General features: G+C 55.4%; 5 protein-coding genes across 5 annotated transcripts; 3 read left to right on the top strand and 2 right to left on the bottom strand.

Moving 5' to 3' along the window:
* Window positions 1–756: 756 nt before the first annotated feature.
* COL26b_004720 (uncharacterized protein) lies at window positions 757–2,394 on the top strand (the record flags this gene model as incomplete). The annotated part of the gene is made up of 1 exon (XM_053177589.1): window positions 757–2,394. The coding sequence occupies one exon, from the start codon at window positions 757–759 to the stop codon at window positions 2,392–2,394; it is 1,638 nt and encodes a 545-aa protein (XP_053038482.1).
* Window positions 2,395–4,014: 1,620 nt separating this feature from the next.
* On the bottom strand, window positions 4,015–4,791 carry COL26b_004719 (uncharacterized protein; the record flags this gene model as incomplete). The annotated part of the gene is made up of 2 exons (XM_053177588.1): window positions 4,015–4,073; window positions 4,155–4,791. The coding sequence occupies 2 exons, from the start codon at window positions 4,789–4,791 to the stop codon at window positions 4,015–4,017; spliced, it is 696 nt and encodes a 231-aa protein (XP_053038481.1).
* Window positions 4,792–14,132: 9,341 nt separating this feature from the next.
* On the top strand, window positions 14,133–16,427 carry COL26b_004718 (uncharacterized protein; the record flags this gene model as incomplete). Its single annotated transcript, XM_053177587.1, has 4 exons — window positions 14,133–14,785; window positions 14,922–15,995; window positions 16,053–16,233; window positions 16,290–16,427. 4 exons carry the CDS (start codon window positions 14,133–14,135, stop codon window positions 16,425–16,427), a joined length of 2,046 nt encoding a protein of 681 aa, XP_053038480.1.
* Window positions 16,428–17,609: 1,182 nt separating this feature from the next.
* On the bottom strand, window positions 17,610–20,002 carry COL26b_004717 (uncharacterized protein; the record flags this gene model as incomplete). Its single annotated transcript, XM_053177586.1, has 3 exons — window positions 17,610–18,528; window positions 18,579–19,512; window positions 19,570–20,002. The coding sequence occupies 3 exons, from the start codon at window positions 20,000–20,002 to the stop codon at window positions 17,610–17,612; spliced, it is 2,286 nt and encodes a 761-aa protein (XP_053038479.1).
* Window positions 20,003–21,220: 1,218 nt separating this feature from the next.
* COL26b_004716 (uncharacterized protein) lies at window positions 21,221–23,026 on the top strand (the record flags this gene model as incomplete). The annotated part of the gene is made up of 1 exon (XM_053177585.1): window positions 21,221–23,026. One exon carries the CDS (start codon window positions 21,221–21,223, stop codon window positions 23,024–23,026), a length of 1,806 nt encoding a protein of 601 aa, XP_053038478.1.
* Window positions 23,027–23,234: the final 208 nt, after the last annotated feature.

Here is a 23,234-nt window from a genome sequence, read left to right as displayed (position 1 = left end):
AGACAGCTAAAATGCCCCCCCATGAAGGCTGCCCATGGAAGTGAGTGGTGACCTGGACCTGAGCTGACATGGGACCGCACTAACAAGGGCCCGTCACCGAGGCCAGCAGCCCAGCCAGCCAGCCCGATGCCTTCCATGCCTTCTTTGCCTTCCTTGCCCGGGCTGGCCTTACCCGACCCTGCCAACCTGCCTTACCTTACCATGACCTAGCACCTGGCAACTTCGTCGGGCTGCGCTGCCCTTAAGCACCACCTCATTCAGCACCAACGATCATACTCAGCACCCAGTGGTCCACCCCCTTCAGACACCTCCTTGCAAATCTCCAGCTGTGGAAGTGGGCAATGAATGGACCCGCGACCTAAGCAACCTCCCTTAGACGAACCAGACCTGAAGCTGAAGGCGGGAACACTGGGAAGCGAGCAGCAGCAGCAGCAGCCGCAGCCAAAGGTGGGCTCTTTGCGGCTGGGCTCCAGTCCTCCAGCATTCTGCAGCCAAAAACCACAACCAGAAGCACTCGACCCCCGAGTCATCTCAACTGCAACAACGACAGGTAAACAATTCCTTCACGACTCACGTGCGTCCACCGCTCGACTCTGCATCACCGATCCCGATCAATTGTCCCTGACGACGAGCCGAGCCTACTCCCTCGCTCTCCCTCTGCTGCTACCACCTCTCCTTCTTTGATCCCGCAATCGCTCGCCATCGACAATCCACATCCTCGTGAGAGGGGGGCAATGACCATTTCCCCGCCGAACCATGGCTGATTCGGCCAGGTCATCGGACAAGATTCCCCGGTCCCCCTCCAAGGCGAAGGTCGTCCGCTCGCAAAAGATCTCCGGCCCGGCACAGACTCCTCCGCCGGGCGTCATCGGTGGCCTGCCTGACGACCTCGAGGAGCTGAGCGACCGTGACGTCGAGCACCACCGCCGCCTACCCTCCGTTCCGGGTGGCACCCTCCCCCGTTCCCACACCCCAGGCCATCTCTCCTCCAAGAGCCAAGATCGCCGTCGCAAGCCCTCCGAGCTCTCCATCCGCCAACGCTCCCAATCCGCCTCGCAAGCACCCTCTCAAGTCCCCCCGACACGCACAACTCCCACGAGCGCGAACCCCCCTAAACCCCCGCCGACCTCATATCGACCAACCGGCGCAGATGCTCCCAACTCCAGCAACACCAACGACGGCTCCGAGTCTGCCGGCGGCCCCGGCTCAGACCGTGACGGCCGCCGTCCTGTCGCCATGCGCTCTACATCCGCCATAGCCGGAAAGGCTTCAATACCCTCCTCCTCAACAACGACACGTCAGCTATCAACCGCCGCGGCCGCCGCACGAGTCGCCGCGAGGGGGGCACATGTCCCCTTTCCACCTCTCCAGGACCCCAATACAGCGCCAGATGTGCCTCCAGCTCCATCCTCGGGCATGTACTGGTCTCGCGCACCCGTATCGGGTGCTCCTCACACCTCCCTCCGCGCCCATACCACAACGCTTGTCGGATCCAACATCTTTGTCTTCGGCGGCTGCGATTCCAGAGCCTGCTTCAACGAGCTATACGTCTTTGACGCCGATGCATTCTACTGGTCTGTCCCCCACGTCACTGGCGAGATACCCGTTCCTCTACGCGCCATGACTTGTACCGCCGTTGGCAAGAAGCTGGTAATCTTTGGCGGCGGCGATGGGCCCGCGTACTACAATGATATCTACGTTCTCGACACCACAAATTTCAGATGGCATCGGCCCAAGATTATTGGCGAACGTGTCCCCTCCAAGCGCCGCGCCCACACCGCCTGTCTGTACAAGACCGGTATCTATATCTTTGGCGGCGGTGATGGTGTTCGCGCCCTCAACGACGTCTGGCGCCTAGACGTCAGCGATATGAACAAGATGTCGTGGAAGCTCGTTTCCCCCCCTGAGCGGGCCCCGCCTCCTGGGGTCCGAGAAACCCGCCCAAAGCCCCGCGGCTATCACACAGCCAACATGGTGGGCAGCAAGCTCATCATCTTTGGCGGTTCCGACGGCGGCGAGTGCTTCAACGACGTGTGGGTCTACGACGTCGATGCCCACATCTGGAAGGCCGTCACCATCCCCGTCACCTTCCGCCGCCTATCGCACACGGCCACCCTGGTTGGCTCCTATCTGTTCGTCATCGGAGGCCACGATGGCAACGAGTACTCCAACGACGTCTTACTCCTCAACCTCGTGACCATGACCTGGGACCGCCGCCGCGTCTATGGTCTGCCGCCCAGCGGCCGCGGGTACCATGGGACAGTCCTCTATGATAGCCGCTTGTTCATCATTGGTGGCTTCGACGGGAGCGAGGTGTTCTCGGACGTATGGATGTTGGAGCTGGCCGTGCATGCATATTATTCCCAAATCAGCCATTTCACCATCGAGGTTTGAGGTCATTCCCTCCCCGCGCGCGCGTCTAATTATTGCTGCTATCTATACTAGCTAGTTGTTCTCTTTGTCTCAACTAAACGTGCGTGCGTGTGTGTGGTGTTTCGTATCCTGTTCTACTCTGTATCGTTACAAACCCTCCGAGCTACTACAGTATTTATTTTTGATGACGGAACGGCTTCATAAAACCCCGGTGGGCGGCAGGCAGGCATGCATTTTTCTTTATCTCTGGGTTGCAATACTGTAAACCAATACAAAAACATTCTAAAAACTCCGCCTAGAAGTGATGTTGTAATTTGCGACAAAAAAGACGTGACAATGCCGTCTAATTTGGCCCGCTGGGCAGATCAAACGTGACTTGCACATCATATCATCATATCTCTCGGAAACGAGTCAGTCTACATTGAGGTTCAATGGCAGGTACGTCATCTGAGAAGCGTGCCACCGGGCCGGTTCACTTCCTCCAACTCGAAGGGGTTATCCGGTGAGGAGGAAGACGGAGATGTAGTACAGTACTCCAGGTGACATGGGTCCATCGTGAGTTGCACCGAGATAGTGGAGTGTTGTCTGTCACCATGAGGTGTTGGTAGTTGGCACTGCAGGATATCAGGGCAACCCAGCAATCTCTCTCTCGCCTTTCGTATTGCAAAGTATACGCACATGAAGAGAGAAATACAATGTCTACCAAACTTTTTCCCTTCTTCGTTTTCTATTTCGGTATCACCGAATATGTTTCAGGCGAACAACATGAGAAAAAAAGGCTGAACTTCCCAGGAGATTGTTAACTGTCTCGTCGCGGGAGGATATTGACCTAGGGGGGAGGTGAGCGGGGAAGATGTCTGCAGCAGCTATCTATCCGTAGGCCGGAGGAGGGGAGGGGTTGGTTGGGGTTTGAAGTGAGCGCGACTCAGAGACTGGATGATCGACGGCGGGGGGGTGGTGCGCCTGGCTTCCCGTTGTCACCAAATTGGGGTTCCTATCTACGACGGGGAACTCGAGAGTTGGAGAATGCTCTCCAAAAGGATACCTGATTACACAGTACAGCGATCTACCATACTGCATGTTCTATTCACGGCTCACGGAAACGAGGTACAGCGTGCGAGGGGCTCGCCAAGTTCGATTCGTTACCACCCCAGCTCTCGCGGCAGCTCAAGCATCAACCACGCACCCGCGTATCAAGAGAAGACAACAGAGGCAGGATAGCAGAATAGATAAAATTAAAACAGGGATTGCATTACAGAGCTCCTTTTCTGACCGTTTTTTGGAATCGTCAGTTTGTAGTAACCCCGGACCGTCTAAGTCGACTATCTCTTCTAATCTGAAATCGGCTTCACTCATGACGGGGTATTGCATCATGGTGAGGTTCACAGCCTGCGCAGTCGCCCGCCCTTTCCGTTAACGCCAGCAATGCAACGCAAGCCTCCAGTTCAGCTCTCTGCTCCTCTGACTTTCCAGGAGAGGAGACGTTTTCGTCTACAGCTCGTGAAGAGCTGCTTTAACGCGGTGACAACAAATAAGGGAATAAAAACAAAATTCAAAGGCTCGCCATCGTACAAGATGAATGTCGGTTAAGGGTAGATGCGTAGGTTGGCCATATCGTAACGGTGCTGATATCTGAGGCGTTTACTTCTGCTCCGCAGCCTTGCGGGCAGCGATACGACGCTCCTCGGCAGCGACCATGTCTGTTTGCGACATACGTTAGCATGGGTTTCGACGTGGGGGAGATAGCTTGGTGTTGAAGGGTATGACGTAGGTGAACTTACCCTTCCACAGGTCCTGACCCTCGTACTCCTCCTTGTGGATCTTCTTCTCGATCAGGTGCTTGTGCTCCGGGTCCTCGGGGTCGATGATCATGACCGTCTCCCAGCGGCCGGAGCCGGTCTTGACGTCGTTCATCTCAAAGGCGGCGGTGACGACGAGCATCACGAGGGCCAGAGCCTGGGCGTAGACACGAGCCTGGACGAGCTTCTGAGCGCCGGTCAGGTACTTGTTACGGTTGACGAGGGCGAGGGCGACACCCATGGAGGCGAGCCACGAGGTGAAGACGATGGAGTATCTGTTCTCGCGGCCCCACGCGGTGAACTTCTGCATCGACGTCTCGTTGGCTCTGGCCTCGGCGACGGCCCGCGCCGTCGCGTCCTGGTAACCGAACATGGGGTCCTTCTCGTGGCCGAAGCGGATGGATGCGCGGTCGGCGTTGACAATGGCTCCAAAGGTCGCCGACGACGTGACAAGGAAGGAACGGAAGGGAAGGGTCAACGAGCGGAAGGACTGGTAGCGCCTCGAGGCGATCATGACACCCGCGAGACCGACACCCAGACCGAGGGAACCGCCAATGAGGCCGCCCTTGACGACGACCTTGTAGTGGGCTTCCTCCTCTTCCTTGCTGAGGACCTTCATGATTGCGTTTGGTAATGTGCGTTGGTTGGAAGACTGATATGCGCAGAAATGCTGATCGTTAGGTGGTTGCAAAAGTTGCGCGCAAGTGGTTCTAGTTGTGCGCGACTGAGGGTTTTGGTGTCGTCGGGATTTGGATTGTTGGTCGTGGGGAAGATGATGTCGTACGATAGCGCCGGTGACGGATCGATGACAGATCGGGGATTAGCTGGGAATATAGCTCTTGGTTGGTCGCGTGTTTGTGTGCTTAGTTGGTTTCTCGGTATCGCAGGTACAGGTACTGCTTCTCTTTTCCAGTGGATGTTGTGACTGAGGCGGATGAGGGAAACGAGGCTGAAGTCGACACCCAATGGTCCTTATATCTGGCATTCAATGGTGGAAGGCAAAAAAAATTGCTGGTGACACGCCGAACGGCGATTGAAATCCACGCCGCGGGGACGAAAAACCTCGCACAGGACCCAGAATCGTGCCATGAGGTTGAGCTCCGGCATGATGTAATGGGCCCTAGCTGCCCGGTCTTTGCCGCACGGCCGTCGTTGAGTTCAGCGCCCTACGGCGCAGTACGGGTAGAACTGTAGCGGTCCTGCAGCCGCCTTCAGTGGACTCTGCGAAAGGCGAACTTTCCCAGCAGACACCGAGAAATTTCCGTCGTCTGAGTAAGCAGCCAACAGATGCTTCTGATTGGCCTAGACACCAGAAACCCACTGCCTCGAAAGACACAAGGCGCCCGGCCTCCAATTCCCATCAGGCTGGCAGTCTGGCCACTATGGCGGCGCTTCCTATTTTCGCCGTTTGCTGCAGCTGAAGAGCGTTATGTAATTCAAATGCCGAAAGCCAAACCATGCCGCGGGGAGTCCGTAACGTCACTAACCTCTGGGCCGGGGACCATTCTGCTCGCTGACTTTTGTCCTTTGAGGCTGTGGATTACAATGACTTTCTTCGGCTTGCTGGCGCTGGTCCTGGTCCTGTGACCACTGAAGCCATTCGTGAATCATCATTGTTGGCTAAGGTGAAGCCGCAGCACTTGCTGAGTAAACCAGCCCGTCTGATCGGGCGAGGCCGAGAGCATGCGCCTGGTCTTCGGCGGTATTCGCCGACTTCTAGCCGCCTCCATCACTCTTCTAGAAGCCTGTTCGTCAGGTGCGATCAGTCAGGATGCAAATGGGCTGATGTTCAGCCTGGGCTTTCTGACATTCTGTGCTTTTGACACCACTCTGCAGGTTGGTGCAATTGCTTGGTGTACCCCAGATGTCATCCAGGAACGTGGTGCTGACATGTGTCGGTAATCTGTAGTTTTTGTTTCCCCCCCCCCCTTGAAGGTTAATAACATTGGTTCTTTGTCTCACAATTGCTGGCCAAACCGCCGGGTTCGGCCATGTTTGGCGGAAATTGCAAAAGTTGAAATCTCTCAGGTAGATATCCATAGGAAGGGATTGAATGCGACTCTGTCGGACCGAGAGCCCGATTTCAGTCGTTGAAATTGACGGATAATGCAAATATTGTATCCCACCTACTCGTATTTCCGTTATAATGGAACTGCAGCTGTGGTCTGTCTTTCCGAGGGTGTCAATGTCGGCGCTTGGAGATGCCAAAGTATTCAGGACCAAGACCGTATTTCGCAACGTCAACCAGATGGTGACCATTTGGGCGTCAAAAAAACACAACAAGAAGCTCTAAACATTGTTCTTGGCGGTCGCTAAGTCAGAATGCAAGAGCGGTGAACGAAACTCGTCCCATCGCCGTCCAGTGCAACTTCAAACTGCCCGAGCCCAAACTCTCCAGCGTGGCATCGTGTGTGCACAGTTGGGGTCGGTGCGGAAATAGGAGGTGACTTTACCTTAGGTTAACCCTCGACGAGTTTCGAAAGTCCTTGCGTTTCAGACCATCTAGATACTCAGGGTCCTAGTCATGCAGTCCACGTCCATAATCCCACAGCACTTCCACACTTCCGATTCAGGGTCCTCGCCCTCATGCGGTGCATCCATCCGCAATCTGCACCCCGTGGTGCTCACCGCTGGTTGGATGAAGCCTTCTGGCTCTCTCCGAGGTACGCATGGCATGGCGTGGCAGAGCATGCTGCCGTGTCCGACGAGTCTACTTTTGGTAGCAGCGAGAACGCCCACGCGCAAGGTCCAGGTCCCCTACGAATGTGATTAGTGTATTCGTAGGCCCGTCGCACGGAGTATTGTTGATGAGGTGAGGGGCAGTCCAATCTGGGTGCGCCGCCTCATTCTTCAGCCCGAACCGTCTTCTAGAAACCTTCCACAATCCTTGCTAGGGTCAGGGTCCTCTGTGCGCCTCCGCCCTGCCACGTTCGCCCACAGCAAGCCCGAAGAAGAATACGGACCCTTCACACCGACTGGTAGCCTTTGCCCGTGCAGTCAACAATGTCCCGGCATTTCATCTTGACGCATCTAGAAGGCTTTCCGAGAAGGCTGTTTCTGTTTCTTGCAACTAAATTGCGGCTTCATCGGTAGCTCTGTTTTGTGCGCCACCTCTGGAACTCGCCGATACCTTAAGTCTTGCCTCTTCAGCCTCGAGCGTTGCTCTATTCGTTCAATCATCCGAACCGTTGGCCCTCCAGACTAGACTTCCTCTTGTTTGATTCATGCCTCATGCACCGTGGGAGTCGTGCGCACAGGCTGCTGCTTGCTTGTCTTGAATTACTGGGCGCAGTGTCCTTTCTACCCAATACGCCGCGTTCCGGAGCTCCATCTTGGGTGAACCTGGACCAAGCCTCATTAGATCGGCTGGCGCCGAGTCATTCGACCGGAGCGCGTCCGGCGTTGAAGACATTACGTATCTGTCTCTCTGCTCTGGTTCTAGTGCTGTGGAAGGGAGCCAGTCGCACAAATCCCGAGGGCCAAGGACCCATTTCACCCTGCACATCAAATGTTTGAACAGCTGAGGATGATCAACGAAGAAAGTTGAAACCGAGGTAGCATCCAGCTGCCCGCAGACGAATTATCGAAGCGAGTCCGTTCCTCCTGTGAAGTCATACTCAGGGATCGGTGTTTGGTCGGGCAATGCATCTCGTCTGCACCGAAGTCGCAAGTCAAGTCTTTACTTCCCAGGGTATCCTAACAATATCAGATGCCTGCTTGGAGGGTATTCGGACGTGTGCATGGCCGAGAAGTCAGAGGGCCAAATGGCTCTGCAGCATCGAGACACAAAGTCTGCATGCATACAATAATTCCCTGCCAAGAAGAGACTGATCATCTCGTACGGCGAGACCCTTAGTATCCACACGTGGATTGGTGAAGAGTGATGAGCGGCGTGCCATGCAGTATCGAGATTGCGGCATTTCAAGCCAAACCCCGCTGCGGCGCCTGGCTCTCAATGTCTTGAAGGATGGCCGAACGGTGAGCAAACGCTGACGTTGCCGTTGCCGTCTCCGCGATCTCGGCCGGGAAGTTGATAAGATGTAACACGAACGTTGGGGGCTCCGTGCCTGCGGGGTGCTGCGTGGATGGTGGTGTCAGTGTCAGTGGCTCGTCAGCCACGCGTGCGTGGGCGTCAGTCAAGGTGTGCGTCGTAACGGTCGACTGGGTCGGGGAGACGATTAAGGGAAACCGATATCGATGATAGAAATGATCGCCTCAAAGGCATGATCCAACATTTGCATCCAGGCGTGGCCATCACATGCAGGATGCAGTCAGTTGTGGAGTTCGACGTTGCAAGTCTGAACTGGACAGAGGTCCGGTGGAGGGGTTTGAGATCGAAGCTCAAACCAAGATCGCATAGAGATCCGGTGTCTTGCGGGCACGACGTTGAAAGCCCTTGTTGCAACTCACTTGAGGACAATAAGCGAGAGAGTCCCCTGGAGATCTACAGCTCTTTTGAGCCCCCACCATGCACCATGATTCTTGGTGAGCTAGGACTCGTGGAAGAATCATGGCAGAAGGCGTGTGCCATAACCGACGGCGTTGAGCATCATTGGATCAAGAACAGTGACCGTTAGTTACGCCCAGACGATGCGCATGCATGCCAACATGGTAACCGATCCAAAGCTTGTTGGACGAGGAAATGATGTGCCGAAAAACGAGGGTCGTTTGCAGCGGTGCAGCAGCTATCCACGTCCCGTCAAGGGTCGGCAGACTTCTGTTTGTAATTGCTCGCTTTGCGCGGCTGAGGAGCAAAGACAGCATCTCTCGCGGACTGCTCCATAATCCATAACCCATGGCTTTCTGGGCCTCTAGTTTTGAAAGAACGATGAAAATGCCTCGGACTCTCCAAACAACCCACGCTCTGTAGCTGATGGGCCGGAGGAGTATGCGTATCCGTCTACCACCTCAACATGTTGTCGATCATAGGTAGTGTCTACCACGGTAGGTAATGCGTCCGTCTCCGGGAGAAATGTCCCACACCGCTTTTCAAGCATACGCACCGTGGCACCTCAGCGACGAAACATTTCCACGCTGTAGATGCTGCATGCCCTGGAGGCCAATGCACGCTGCTGCTACTGCTGCTTCTCCTCCTCCTCGTTGCTCCAGCTCTGGTTCCGCTCCTGCTCTTTGGCTCTGAGACATGGCAGAACCGTCGGCGAAATTGGGATTCGGGCCTGCAGCGCTTAGTGTTGACTTGGTAGGCGGCGTGCCAAGTTGCCAGTTTCTGCCAGCCAGCAGCGCCAGGGGCCATGTCGTCCCTGAGGAGCAAAGTGTCAAGTGCCTCGCGCAGCCCACCCATGCGACGGTGAATTCATCCGGAGCGGGAGCGAACTCTGGGAAAGGCAGCAGGGTGTGCACGGCGAGCGTTAGGCTCGTTTTAGTTGTAGCGGCTAGCAGGGATGGAGCAGCCAGGCAGAGGCCTGGCGTCCCGAAGTTGGGCTTGGCTGCGCTTTGGGGTGCCATTATCGAAGCTGTCATTCGTCGTGCCCGGCGTGGACCGCCATGGGAGGGTGGGGGGTTGTCCTTCTGCTCCGCTTCTGCAGGTCTTCGATGCACCGTGTTCCCAGCGTTCCATTGCCTCCACCGTATCCGTGAGGAATGACGGTAGCTGGTAAGGCGAGGCAGGGTGCTCGACATTGCCAACCCACAGCGCGCTCCCGCCTGTACCAGGACCCTAAGCCCAGCCTTCGACCGACAGACCGCCTTCCTCACTGTAGTGGTGAAGTATGAGATCGCGTTTCTGCCAATATTTTTTTTTATTTTTTTAACCCTCTGTGACATGCTTGCCGACGTCTTGGGGGATTTTGGTGGGTGCAATATCTTGAACTTGTCTCCGAAGTGCGTATATCAGCATCTGTCGTTGTCTGAGTAGTAGACTTCGGTTTTGCCGGAGGCTTCGAGCCCCCCATCTCGTATACAATAGAAGCCTCGGTCGTCTTGCGCCTGTTCCTCGGTGACATTCTCTTCTGTGTGCCTTGGCCAAAAAGTTGTTGCAGTCGTTCTAGACGGTCAATCACCGAAGACGGATAGCGGCTGCTGTATGCACGAGAGACAGTCATGGAGCATGGGGTGGCTAAACAACAGGCCTCCCCCCGACACTAAACGTCTGGTTATGAGTCAAGCATGGCAGCGTAAATGCGGTTGTGCGGCAGCCTTGTCCATTCACGTCGTAGAATATTCATCCGTCGGTACCGTAAGATCCACCAACGCAGTAAAAAGAATGGGCAATTTCGTAGCTCTTGACGTTGATTTCCTTTGGTGACCGCCACGACCTTTACTGCCAGCCGGAGCTCTCGTACAAAGTTTTGTGGAAATCGCCTGCCATGAAACTTGGGCTTGGCATGAGCTCGCTGCGCAGTACGCATGGTACTAGAGAGAGTGCTTTCCAAGATACCCTTTATCGTGGGGTCATGGCCGATCGGACGATTGACGCCAGCAATTGGCTTGCGCGTGGTGACGTCTCAGCTGGTAAGGCAGGACGACGATCGTTTGCAAGACAGCGCCCACCAGCCTCCCTCCCTCCCTCCCCCCCTCCCAGCCCAGCTTGGAGCGGTTCAGGCACAGCGGATATCTCAGACAACAGCGGCACAGGCGCCGAGCCAGCCTCTTCGAATTGCCTTGCTGCTTTTCGCATAGCCCAGCGTACCGGGTTACTCGAAGGGGCGGGTTCGCATGGCCATGATGGGCAACGTGGATCGGGCCTGTGCGCGAAATGTTGGTCTTGAACTTGAGAGGTGATGAAATCAGGAATGGTCCCGCTGTCCCAGGTACTATGGTACGTATCCATCCGCATAGAATTGTGTCGTAGGCGGTGGGCGAGGGATGGCAAAGCCTGGAGCTGCCTTGCAAATCGACGGGTTCCAGTAAACACAAGGACCTTGACCTTGTCTCTGGCCAGGGAAGGTCTCCAAGATACTGGGTCAATCACGTAACGGGCTGGATCCCGCTCCGTCCCCTGTGCTTGAGAGCTGGTTGAACATGGGAATTTGGCCTCAGAGCCCCTCCTTAGCCGTCTGCTGGTAATTTTCTCGGAGTTGAAGAGTTGTGACGGAAAGTAGCAGGTGGTGGTTGAGATTGCATTGGACGGTGATGCGTGTAAGTGGTTGCGGTGGATGGACGGTGACAAAGGATGTGTAGGCACACCCTCGCTTACGCGCCATCTCGAAAGAGGGCCCAGGGGACCTTTTTTTTGGGGGCCGTCTGGGATGGTGCCGGTACTTGGGAACGGGTGCCGCTGGCGGCTGGATATGTGGCGAGAAGCAGATCCAGGAACGGGTTCGATGCGGTGTACGGATACCTAGCGCGGTGCAGCGGCAGAGGGCGATGATGCTGATGGTGGTGAGGTGGTTGAGGTTATGGAGTGTCGACTCTTTCTTGCAAGTTGCAGCATGGAGGTGGATGGATTGATGGGTGCTGGGAAAAGAGGCATATCCGCCGCGCGGTGAGGACGGCAGTGGTCGCAGGCAGGTCCACGTCTCGATTAATGAGCATGCGCAGTGTAGTGCTTAGAGACCAATGGGTGGTCCGTCAGAATTGCTTCTTTTCCGGCCGTGGGAGAAAAAAGGTCCCTTTCCCTTTGGATGCCCTGGCGCCCCTGGTAGAGCCGCCAGCGAGTTCGAGTCGTTGCTTCTTTCTCGTCTGTTGTTCCTCCGCTGGTGGGGCGTGCCATGCTTGTTGTCGACTGAGATACCCTGTCACGCCTGTTCTGCTTGCCTTACCTTACCTTCTCGCGTGTTATCATTCGTCGAGGTTGGGCTCTTTGTACTGGGGGACTTGAGGACGCGTTTGCCTGCCAACTCTTTCCTTCCTTCCTGCTGGCTTCCCGCGCCTCTTTCCTGATGTTGACGCCTCCGTCGTTCATGCGGAGCCGAAGCAGAGCAGGAGCTGTAGCTGGAACTGGAGCAACACGGGCGGGCAGGGGCAATGGAGAGGTGCTCCATGGTAGTGTACTTGCTACTTCACTTTTTCGGATGTCGCAGCTACCTCCTACCCACGCAGCACTGTCACTCCTGCCTCGTCCGAGTACGTAGTGTGTCTGGTCCGTCTCTCTCTCTCTCTCTCTCTCTCTCTCTCTCTCTCTCCCTTTTTCTTTTTCCCTCCCAACTACCTGCCACACCTGTCTCGATGTAGGCTAGGTGGCTAGGTGGCTAGGTATTGAAGGCAAAAGAGGGAATGGACGGCAGCCAGAACAGACACCAAACGCCGTGAACCTTACTCTGCCACTCTAGTCCCTAGTCGCCCACCGTTTGCTGTTGTCGAGTCACACTATGGTCCGTCGAAGAGTCACTGACCGTTAAGGTGTGTGTCTGTGTGGCGGCGGCGGCTGCCATTCGTCCGCATCTTGTTCCCGTCGTCGTCGTCGTCCTCCAGTTGGTTGTTTGGTTGCCTGCCTTGCATTGGCTTTCTTTGGCCGTGCCCCGATGTAAGCCAAAAGGGAGCCTTCACTTTTACCTGGAGAGCAATGGAAACCTAAGGCCCAGCCGGCTCAACCAGGTTCACTACGATGCCCCTTCCCGCATCACCATCGCCTGCCTTCCGAGTCTAAACCACCGTAGTGCCCGTATGGCTTGCTAGACATTACATACAAACAGTCCTCCTGCTCCGTACAGAGTACATGTCACTCCCCTGCTGCCCTTCTCCTCTCCTTCGTAGTGTCCCCTCCGTCCAACGCCCCCAAACGTCGGCCGAGCTTTGCCTTACGGATACCCTCCGCGCGTGGTCCTCACCTCCTTCATCTTGGACCGATCTATGGAACCTTGAGCCCGGACTGGCTACACAGGTGCAGGTACCTCGACACTGGGTCAACCTGGATCTGATCTTGAGTCGAGTCAACACTCGCATGCGCATCTCCAGCTCCCCCATACTGCAAGCCTTCTTATTCTTAACCCCTTCCCCATCCCGTCGCCCCTAGCCTTCTCGCATTCCACTCCTACCTACCCCGAGGTTTGCTTTTTCCAAATCATATATACTTGGATTGGCCCCCTCGTAGCTTTGAAAGACTGCACATACATCTTTGTTGTTATTACGATCATTCTACCCCACGTACGAGCAGCATATCTTCGTTACCGCCTTGCAACGAACCGGTTATAAGACGACCACTTATAATCACAACAAACAGCGTCGTCGTCCACGCAACCTCAGACATCATCCTCTCCTTGGACCGCTGCGACCTGATCGAATAGCATCTCACACTATCGATGGGCCCTTTCGTCTTCCTCAACAAGACACAATCAAAGAATCGGACCTACCGTCGAGTCGCAGCACCTTTGCAAAGGAACAATTCCGCTGTCACCAACACTGCCGCCGCCGGTCGGATTTAGTTCCTCGAACACCGGACGCTAAGAACCGTAGGGCTTTGCGTGCCTCCATTACGTGTTGCCCCTTGGTTAAGAAATCGCCTCTGCCGGCCTTCGATCCGAATCTACTGGTCATTACCAATACCGAGCCGTCTCTCTTCCGTCGTCTCCGTCGTCGTCGTTCCCGTTGTCGCCCCCATCGGCCCCCCAGCCCACCTTTATTTGCCTCCCCGGTCACCCACGGTGAATTGCCAGCAGCCCAGTGCTTCTGGTACGCATACTATTTTATTGGCCCAAACTCTCCAGCAGCCGACCAGGTACACAACGGCCATATACCTTTTGTCGAGTCCTCCTCACAAAACGCAGTTGACCTTTTGCGACTGCAGCGACAACAAAAAGATCGAGAGAGTAACAAAAAAAAAAAAGCTACTCGGCAACGCAAGAACCAGGAACACCAGCTCCTCACACACGGAATACACCCCTCCCCCTCTGCATCACACTCACTACTAGTCGAGACCGGACTCGATCTCCTTTTTCGGGGCGCATCCGCCGGCTGCAGCAGGTGGCCCGATTTAATAACTACCCACAAAAAGGGTCGAGAAACGTTCTGGGTGCCACGGTCCCCTGCCTAACCCAATACAACGGCTACTTCCCAGCTGACATGAGGAGCGCCTTTCGCTGGTTAAACCCAACAAGTACCGAGGACCCGTCCAACCGGTCCACCGCCGCCGCCCACAACAGACAAGACAGGCGCACGCCCATTACAAGTGACTGCGCCAGCGCCGATAATATTAGTTATCGTGCGTCGGCGTCCTCATCTGCTTCTGACAACGCCTTCGCTTCTCCTTCACCAGGCTCCTCCAACTCAACCTCTCTTACCCCCAACTCGCCTTCCCCTCAACCCCTCACACCCACCGACTCTTTTGACGTGCCTGATTCCCGTCCAAGCGTGTGGTCGTCCAAGCCAATCACCATCGCCACGCCCACTCGCGATCTCTCACGCTCCCCCTCAGCTGTCCCCGCCAAATCCAGCTTCGAAAGAAATCCCTTCCAGCTGCCCGACGAACTCCTCAACTTTCCTCCCATCCCGACCAAGAGCATCGATATGACCACTGGCCCCGCCATGGATTCGGCCATGGGTCGGAGTCGTCAGGACTCCTTTGTCAGTGCTGGCCCCAAGCCCATTTCTATGGCCAACCCCAATCGCGATCATGTCAACCGCCAAAGACGTGAGAGTCTCGGTCTTGCTGGCAGCCTGATGGGCGGCAATTCCAGCTGGGCCCCCATGTCATTCGGTAGCTTCATTCGCGACGAGTAAGTTTGATCCTGTCTACCCCTCAAGAGACGCGCCTCCTCGGCGTCGCCAAAACCACAAATTTCGTGAGACTCGCGCAATACAGTATCCCCTCACCTCCTCCAGAACAATAGATCGCTGATTTTGTTGCGCTAGTATTGCCATGGCCGGCACCTCGCCCTTTGCTCACCAGGCATCGCCATCTTTCCACTCCGGCTCGTACTTGCCTAAGCTGGAGGCCAGCTTCATGAAGGACTTCACCTGCTGCGGCCTTAACCTACCCAACCTGCACGATCTTCTCCAGCATTATGAGGAGTCGCATACTCAGCCGAGCCCGAATACTGCGCGCAATGCGCCCTTCTCGGTCATGTCTACACAACCGTCTTCCAGAGCAAGCAGTGTAAGACCGCAGACTCAGCAACAAAATACGGCTTCCTTGTCTCAACTCGGCCAACAGAGCCGTCCGGGTTCGAACCTGGGTGGCGGCATCGGAGGCATCGGCATGCAATTAGGCCAGCAAAACATGTCGGGCCAGCAGAGCCAAATGTCACATTTGGATGAGATGGAGACCGTCGGCGACATGGAGATGGATGACGCGCTTGGGCACATGGAAATGGACGACAGCCAGACCCAGCAGCGAACAATGTCCCAAACTCGCACAATGTTCGGTCAACAGCAAAGACCGCAGCTGCATGTCAACGCCTCGGGCCTCACTCAGGGATTGCGGACATCTCAGCCAGCGACGCCTGCAGCCGCGAGCTTTGGCCTGCAGCACAACCCCACCGTTTCCTCCGTAAACACGCCTACGCTCACCACGCAGCAAACGCCTCAGCAGCAACGGTCGAACAACGGTTTTCTCCAGAACTCTCAGATGCAGTCTATGGATGACATGGACGAGGATCTGCCCGGCATGCCAATGGGCGGCAACATGGAGCTGAATGGATCAAACTTTGGGGATTTGAACCTTGGCAACTCCAGCACGAACCCCGAGTTCTGCATCAATGATCCTGCCAAGCACCTCTATAGTCCTGGCGGCGCACTTAGCAACCAGCAACGGGCTATTCAGCAGCACCTTATTGGAATGGGTTTCGATCCAAGCCAGCCCAACAGCCCTGCCAACAAGGCCCTTATCCAGAAGTTTGGCGCAATGATGGTTCCCGAGGAGCACAAGCCATTCAAATGTCCCGTCATCGGCTGCGAAAAGGCGTACAAGAACCAGAATGGCCTCAAGTAAGTTTGCAATGACTCTATTGGTGTGGAACTTGTGCCTGACCATGACTCAAACAGGTACCACAAAACTCACGGCCACCAAACGCAACAATTGCACGAAAACGGCGACGGAACCTTCTCTATCGTCAACCCCGAAACCAGCGCACCCTACCCTGGCACTTTGGGCATGGAGAAGGAGAAGCCGTTTTCCTGCGATGTGTGTGGCAAGCGCTACAAGAACCTGAACGGTCTCAAATACGTTAGTTGTGCCCTATTATCGCACTGGCAAGACGCCGAGGCTGACCCGAAGCACAGCACAAAGGACATTCCGCACCGTGCAACCCCGACTTCAAGTTCCTGGCTGCGGGGCTCCAGAACCTCACTAGCCTACCGGGTCTCATGGAGAATTCCATGTCAAACCTTCCTGGGATCGGCGAGGACCAGATGATGTAGGCGCACAGCGGCAACGTCGTTTGGCGGGATTTCCCCGATCGATTCATCCCCCACGTGGTACTGAACTTTGCCACGGTCAAGGGGATCTATTGAATCCTCAGCAACATCCCGGCTTGGGGCCTGGAAGCGTCCAACCAGAAACCCGATCCCACGGAGTCGGTTTGCAGCATATCGTGCGGCGTTTGATTGCTTTCGCGGACATCTTATTTTCGGTCGATTATCAGCTCGACCAAGTCTGCTCTTATCCGTTTTATACCCTCATAGACTTACTAGTGACGTTTTGCGACCGACCACGATACACCCCCCTCTAGAATTAATACGAGCCTCGGAGACGGCTGGGGACAGACAGCTGCGGGCAATGGAAGGACACCAGTGTTGCTCGACTTCCCAGCGCTTCAGTCTTCTTTGTCAATAGTTGACAACCTCATGTCGGGGTGTCTTTTCGACCTTTTCCCACTGTTGTGGTTGCTACTGGTAACCCCCAATTTCCCGGAAGCACAGGATGTTGTCCAGGAATACGAACGAAGGAAAGAAGGAAAAGCAAAAGGGAAGAAAAGAATTGCATGAAGTGCAGAACGAACATACGTGGCCTGACGGGTCTTTACGAGTTTGGACTATGACGAGGAGAAAAAAGGGCTGGATGGTTGTTTTTACAAAGAATTTGGGTCATTAAGCGGCCTGGCCTCCTTTTCTGGGATGGCGATCTCCCCTCGACAGCGTTTGTAGCTAGGGCAAGGATAGTTGGTTGATGAATGTGATTATGCGGGCGTTGTACGACGGGTACTGGTTGGGAAAAGTTGAAGTTGTATGTTGCGAAGGTTTTTTTTATCAAAAAAATAGACTGAATGGATTGAGCTCTCGCAAAAGAGAACAAGTATCGTATCTTGTGCTGACATCGATATATGGGATATCTCGTCTACAGGTCCTCAACTCCAGCGCGTATCCCTCCTGTAAAGCAGCTTGCATAAAGAATGAACAAGGCAAGCAAACCCAACACCAGCATATGCGATAAACAACTACCCATGCGCCCCATTGGTGATCCCACGTGAACCGCTCCGTCGTCAATTGCAAGCCGTCGAACCGCAGCACAGGCAGTGCCTAGCTAGACGCATGTTCTCATATTTCCTGATGAGAACCACCCCACGTTGGTGTAAATCCATCGACTTGGCTTCATGGCATAACTCATGTCATCTCCATCCCGTCTTCGTCATCGGCCTCGCTGTCAAGAAGCTGCGTGTGGTTGCTACTGATGCTCTCCTTTCGGCTTACAATAGAGCATCCATCGCCGAAGCGGGTGCCAGCCAAACCACCAACGTACTCAAGCTCATCGCCACCAACAACACGCCCCTCCATGTCTATCTCCTGTGATAGCTCGACCAGTGCAGCACGCGGCAAGCGAAGGAAACCCTGAGTCCGAACTATCCGGCCCCAGTGTAGGAGGCAGAATTGTGCCGCACGTTTCCGCAGCCAATCCTCGTTGGCAAGTCCAGCACAGTGCCAGATGATGCAGGCATGGTCGACATCCAGCTCCTTCGACAGCCGGCTCACACAGAGTAACCGCAAATGTGGTATTCCGTAAATGTTAGACATGACGAGTAGCCCGGCCACATCAGACAATTCGGTGGTGGCGCCACTTTCATTTACCGATGTACCGTGAATGCTGTCTGTGTAGAGATAGTAGAGGAATGCTTTCACAACAGTGTAGGGCTCTGGAATATGCATTCTCTTCGTGTGAAACTCAGCCATTTGAGAGTTATAGAGGCGGGCAAAGTGTGGCCAGCGAGCCTGAAGAATAAGCTTGTGAACGTGAATAGGCTGTGAGGTGGGTGCATCAGGGGCGAGCCAGTTCTGATCTGCTGAAGCGTTGACATTTCGGCTTATCATATCGTCGTCCTCATAATCGCCCTCTGACGCGGTGATACTAAAGTCGGTCCCGCTGCCTGTCTCTGGAGGCTGGTCAAAAAGTTTGGCTAGGTCGGCACCAAGGCCTTTGGACGGCTGGTCTATGACTCTCGTAGTTGGCCGGGATTCTGTGCGCGGCTCGGAAGAGATATTACTTCCAAGGAAGCCGTACCGACGAAGATCCATCTCCATAATATCACTAGTCACAGTCAGTATGGTATCCGGCTCATGAGGAGCGGTGCAGCTCACCTTAGGTATTCCTCGAAACCGTTAGGGCCAAGGTCGGCTGCGGCAGGATCGGTGGGACATCCGAGGAGCCACGCCTTCGTGCCATCCTCATTCATCGTGCAATAATGCCAGCGGTACCCGTTTTTGAAAATTTCACGACCTTCGGCAAGCTTTTGCCACCTTAGTGTTGGGAGATCTAAGGCCGACAGTGAGCAATCCTTAGATGTGATGATTGTCGATGGCGTGACGAAATCAAGTAGTGCACCTGACGAGTAGACATGAAAGTGAATCCCAGAACCCTGAGAGGGTATGTTGGGGCCGGACACAAACTTTAAAGACGAGATCGTTCCAGGTGCCATCGGGGCGAACGTCTTGAGTTGAAAAGATGGTGGGTTGACCTGTTGGGTGCGAGAGTTGGCGGCATAACCAGAGGCTCCGACGGCTGGGGGAGGATGGGATAGTGTGTATGGCTGTCTCGGGGAGCCGACTGTTCGACTTGTGCCTGTTTGTCGGTCGAAGATGCCGACATGAGGAGAAGATTCGAAGGCTGGACTGCCTTTCAGATCTAACCACCACAAATCTCCAATCTTGTCCATGTCCTCGGAGAGGCCGCCGAAGACCCAGACTCGGTCGCCCCAGATGTAAGCGGAATGGTCGAAGCGCCCCACGAACCGCCATGAACGAGACCATGTGAAGGTCTTCAAGTCGAGATAGCATATATCATCGAGCACGTAATTGTCATGGCCAGTTATGCCGCCGACTATGAACAACTTGTCTTCGTGGAGAACAGCGGCATGCCTAGCTCGTCCTTTTGGAACGGGGCCCGTCACCTGCGGTTGTGTCCAATGTGCCGTCTTCAAGTCGAACATTATCAGGTCTGAAAGATACGTCCTATGCTCGTTCTCGCCGCCAAAGACAAGCAATTTGTCGCCTTGGTACAAGGTAGCCGTGTGGCCTGCAGTTGATCGTTAGGCGATGACGAGGCAGCGGGATGAAAGCTGCAATTACTTACCCATACGCACACCGGGGATATCGCCGTAATTGTCTACCAGGCTCCATTGATGGCTGATCAAATCCAGCTTGAGAACATGGTTGTACACCTCATCGGTGTATTGGTCAAAGCCTCCAAAAGCGTATATCTGATTGTTGCCGCAGTAGGTGACGGAGGCATTGACGAGACAAGCAGGGCGCTGGCCTAGGGTCCTCGTGATTCGAGGTCGGTATCCATCTAGCGTTCCTCTGTTTTTAATAGGGGAGTTGGGCATGATGTAGGTATTGTTGCTTGATGCCGCGGAACCTGGAGTCTGGTCCATCGGCGACGGCGTCGGCTGCTGCGATGGCGTCGAAGAAGAGGACGACGCTGGTAGAGCCTGGTTCGTCGGGACGCCAAAAAGAGACTGTGAAGGGGGCACTGGAGTTCCTGGTTGAGGCTGCGGCTGAGCCATGGTGAGCGGACAGGGTAGAGTTCTCGAGTGCTATAAAATCATCCCAATCGTGGCCGAGGTCGCAACGAGGATTCGCCGGCCTTGAAGTCTGCGGATACGGAGGTGGAGGGCCGACAGCGAGGAAGAGGAGTCTCGGAGGAGGTTGACACCACAGTGGGTAGTGCAGTGTCGCCTGGTGTCGTGTCGTGTCGTGTTTTGTCGTCGTCTCTGCTCGAGGTTGCGGAGTCGCAGAGACGAGACAAGAGCAGATGCGGATGGGGGACTCGGATGGAGGGTGCAGGCGCGAGTGCAATCTCGATAGAGATAGTGGACAGGCGATAACGAGATGGCGCTGCCGTCGCACGCTGCGATGGTGGAGGTCAAATGTTCCTGCATTGACAATCCGAGGCCTCTCTTAATTTTGGGCAACCACGGGCCACACTCAATGTCCCGCCGCTCAGTGCAGTGGTCCACGTTTGCACCAATGCCGCACCCTGCACACTTGCGCAGGCGCTGCACCTCTGTCGTGGCAACTGCTAGGGAAGGGGCCCCTCCCCTAATTGGGTAGCCCGGTTGACGGCAGCAGCCGGCCCTCAAAAATTTGCTGCTCGTGACTGACTGCCCGTCCACCGCTGGTGCAGTCTGTCATTGGTGGCGTCAGAGGCTCCACTCTGTCAGTCGTGGTCGGACCCCAAGCCGCTTCCGCTTCCACATCCACATCCACCACCGTCCTCTAGGTGAACATGGCCCGAGCGTCGTTGCCCGGCCGCAACAATGGTGGGGCACAAAGTAAATAAAAGAGGTCGAGAGCTCCTGACCAGCTTGAAGACATCTCTTCTCTGTACCAAACCTCATCACTTCGCAAACCTCCTCAAACCTCCTCAATCGCTCTCGATCCAAGCTCTTGAGCTTGGTGATTCTCCCCATCAAACCTCTGTTTCCAAGAACAATCAAGTCCGCTAGATCTCATCGCTGTCATCGGCCATTTGATCGCCCCATCGACTTCGAGCACTTCTTGCGACTGCACCACTTCGACTTTTCGAACAATTAAAACAACGACAAAATACTAACAAACAACACAAATCCAGGAACCTTTAGCTAGAGTCTCTTGGAGCTCGTTCGACATTCGGAGCTCTCACACTCATCCCTCTTCCTTCGACGGACTTCGTTGCCCTCGTTGGAGACTTACACATCGTCGCTACGATATCCCACACACCACACACGCATACAGTATCCAACATGGCCACTGCATCAGTATCGACTCCTATCAAGTCCCACAAGGGACTCTTCTCTTCCCGTACCGCTGGCGGACGCATGCCCTTGACCCCCTCTCCCCGTCAGCACTCCACCACCTCCATCTCAGCAAACCTGAACTCTTCCCCGTTCACCCCTGAGAAGCAGTCGAGCAATGACACCTACCGGGCAACTGGCAAGTCCACCTACAGTGGCAACCTCACCGCACACCTCGCAAGATCCACCACCAACAAGTCGTCTCACCGCGACTCCCCCAAGTCCAACATTGCCAGAGGCGTCTCCACCCCCCGCAAAGCCCTTGAGCTTGGCGTCTCTGACTTCACGTTGACCGGCACCGGAATCAAGACTCCTTCCAGCTCCAAGGCCAAGAAGGGCTCTCTGAGGCAAAAGACCGCCAAGACCACCGTCAACTACGGTGCCGACAGATTTATTCCCAACCGCGGCGCCAGCTCTGCCATCGCCAACGCCGGAAGCAGCAAGCTCGACAGGCCTGACAAGAAGTCCAAGTCGAGCGCCAACGAGGCCTCCAATGTCCTTTCATCCGCTACGGATGACGCCATCGCCGCCTTGGAAGGTCTGAACATCGACGAGGAAGAGCCTGCCACTTACTCCCGCCCTTCTCCCAACACCGTCGCCTACCAAGACTCCCTCGCCAACGCTTGTGGTGTCAGCCTCAACACTCGCATTCTTCAGTTCAAGCCCGCGCCCCCTGAATCTTCGAAGCCCATCGACCTTCGCCAACAGTACAATCGCCCTCTCAAGCCTGCAACTGCAACCTCTGCTCAGTTCCGTCGTCGTGTCGCTACAGCCCCTGAGCGTGTTCTCGACGCCCCCGGACTTATCGATGACTACTACCTCAACCTGCTCGACTGGAGCTCCGGCAACCAGGTCGCCATCGGTCTTGAGCGCAATGTCTACGTTTGGTCTGCCGACGAGGGAAGCGTTAGCTGTCTTCTTGAGACCAGCGCTGACACTTACGTTAGCAGCGTCAAGTGGTCTGGCGATGGCGCATACGTTGGCGTCGGCCTCGGCACTGGTGAGGTCCAGATCTGGGACGTTGCTGAGGGTCAGAAGGTCCGCAGCATGTTTGGCCATGACACGCGCGTTGGCGTCATGGGCTGGAACAAGCACCTTCTCTCTACTGGCGCCCGCAGTGGCCTCGTCTTCAACCACGATGTCCGTATTGCGGAGCACAAGGTTGCGGAGCTCGTCTCGCACACCTCTGAAGTCTGTGGTCTCGAGTGGCGTTCCGATGGTGCTCAGCTCGCCACCGGCGGCAACGACAACCTCGTGTCCATCTGGGATGCCCGTTCTCTGTCGGTCCCCAAGTTCACCAAGACCAACCACAAGGCCGCCGTCAAGGCTCTCGCCTGGTGCCCGTGGAACATGAACCTTCTGGCCACTGGTGGTGGTTCGTACGATCGCCACATCCACTTCTGGAACTCCACCTCCGGCGCTCGCGTCAACAGCATCGACACTGGCTCCCAGGTCACCAGCCTCCGCTGGAGCCCTCACTACCGTGAGATTGTCAGCTCCAGTGGTTTCCCTGACAACTCTCTCAGCATCTGGAGCTACCCCACTTTGGTTCGCAACGTTGAGATCCCTGCGCATGAGAGTAGGGTCTTGCACAGCTGCCTCAGCCCCGACGGTCAGATGCTTGCTACCGCAGCTGCCGACGAGAGCTTGAAGTTCTGGAAGGTGTTCGAGAAGAAGGCCGGAGCTGGCGCTGGCGTGGGAAGCAGCGGCTCCTCTGCCAAGGCAGACATGGTCAAGCAGATGACCATCCGGTGAACGTCTCATTGACCAAGCCTGGCGAATGTCGGTACAACGACGTCAACAAATGTAGGTATATCTCCCTCTGGCATTTGTCGGTCATGGGTTCCTAGCGGGTTGGGGTTCATCTTCAGCGAGGAGTTTGGGATTTTTTGCATCCGACTCTACGTGGCACGAAAGAGCTTCTCCACGATGGGAAATGAAATTGCTTGGTCATGAATTGCGG

Source organism: Colletotrichum chrysophilum (genome assembly GCF_026319265.1).
Source record: "Colletotrichum chrysophilum strain AFK26 chromosome Unknown scaffold_29, whole genome shotgun sequence".
Classification (NCBI taxonomy): Eukaryota; Fungi; Ascomycota; class Sordariomycetes; order Glomerellales; family Glomerellaceae; genus Colletotrichum; species Colletotrichum chrysophilum.
Note: the sequence above shows the minus strand (reverse complement) of the source record. Positions and strands in the feature narration are given on the sequence as shown.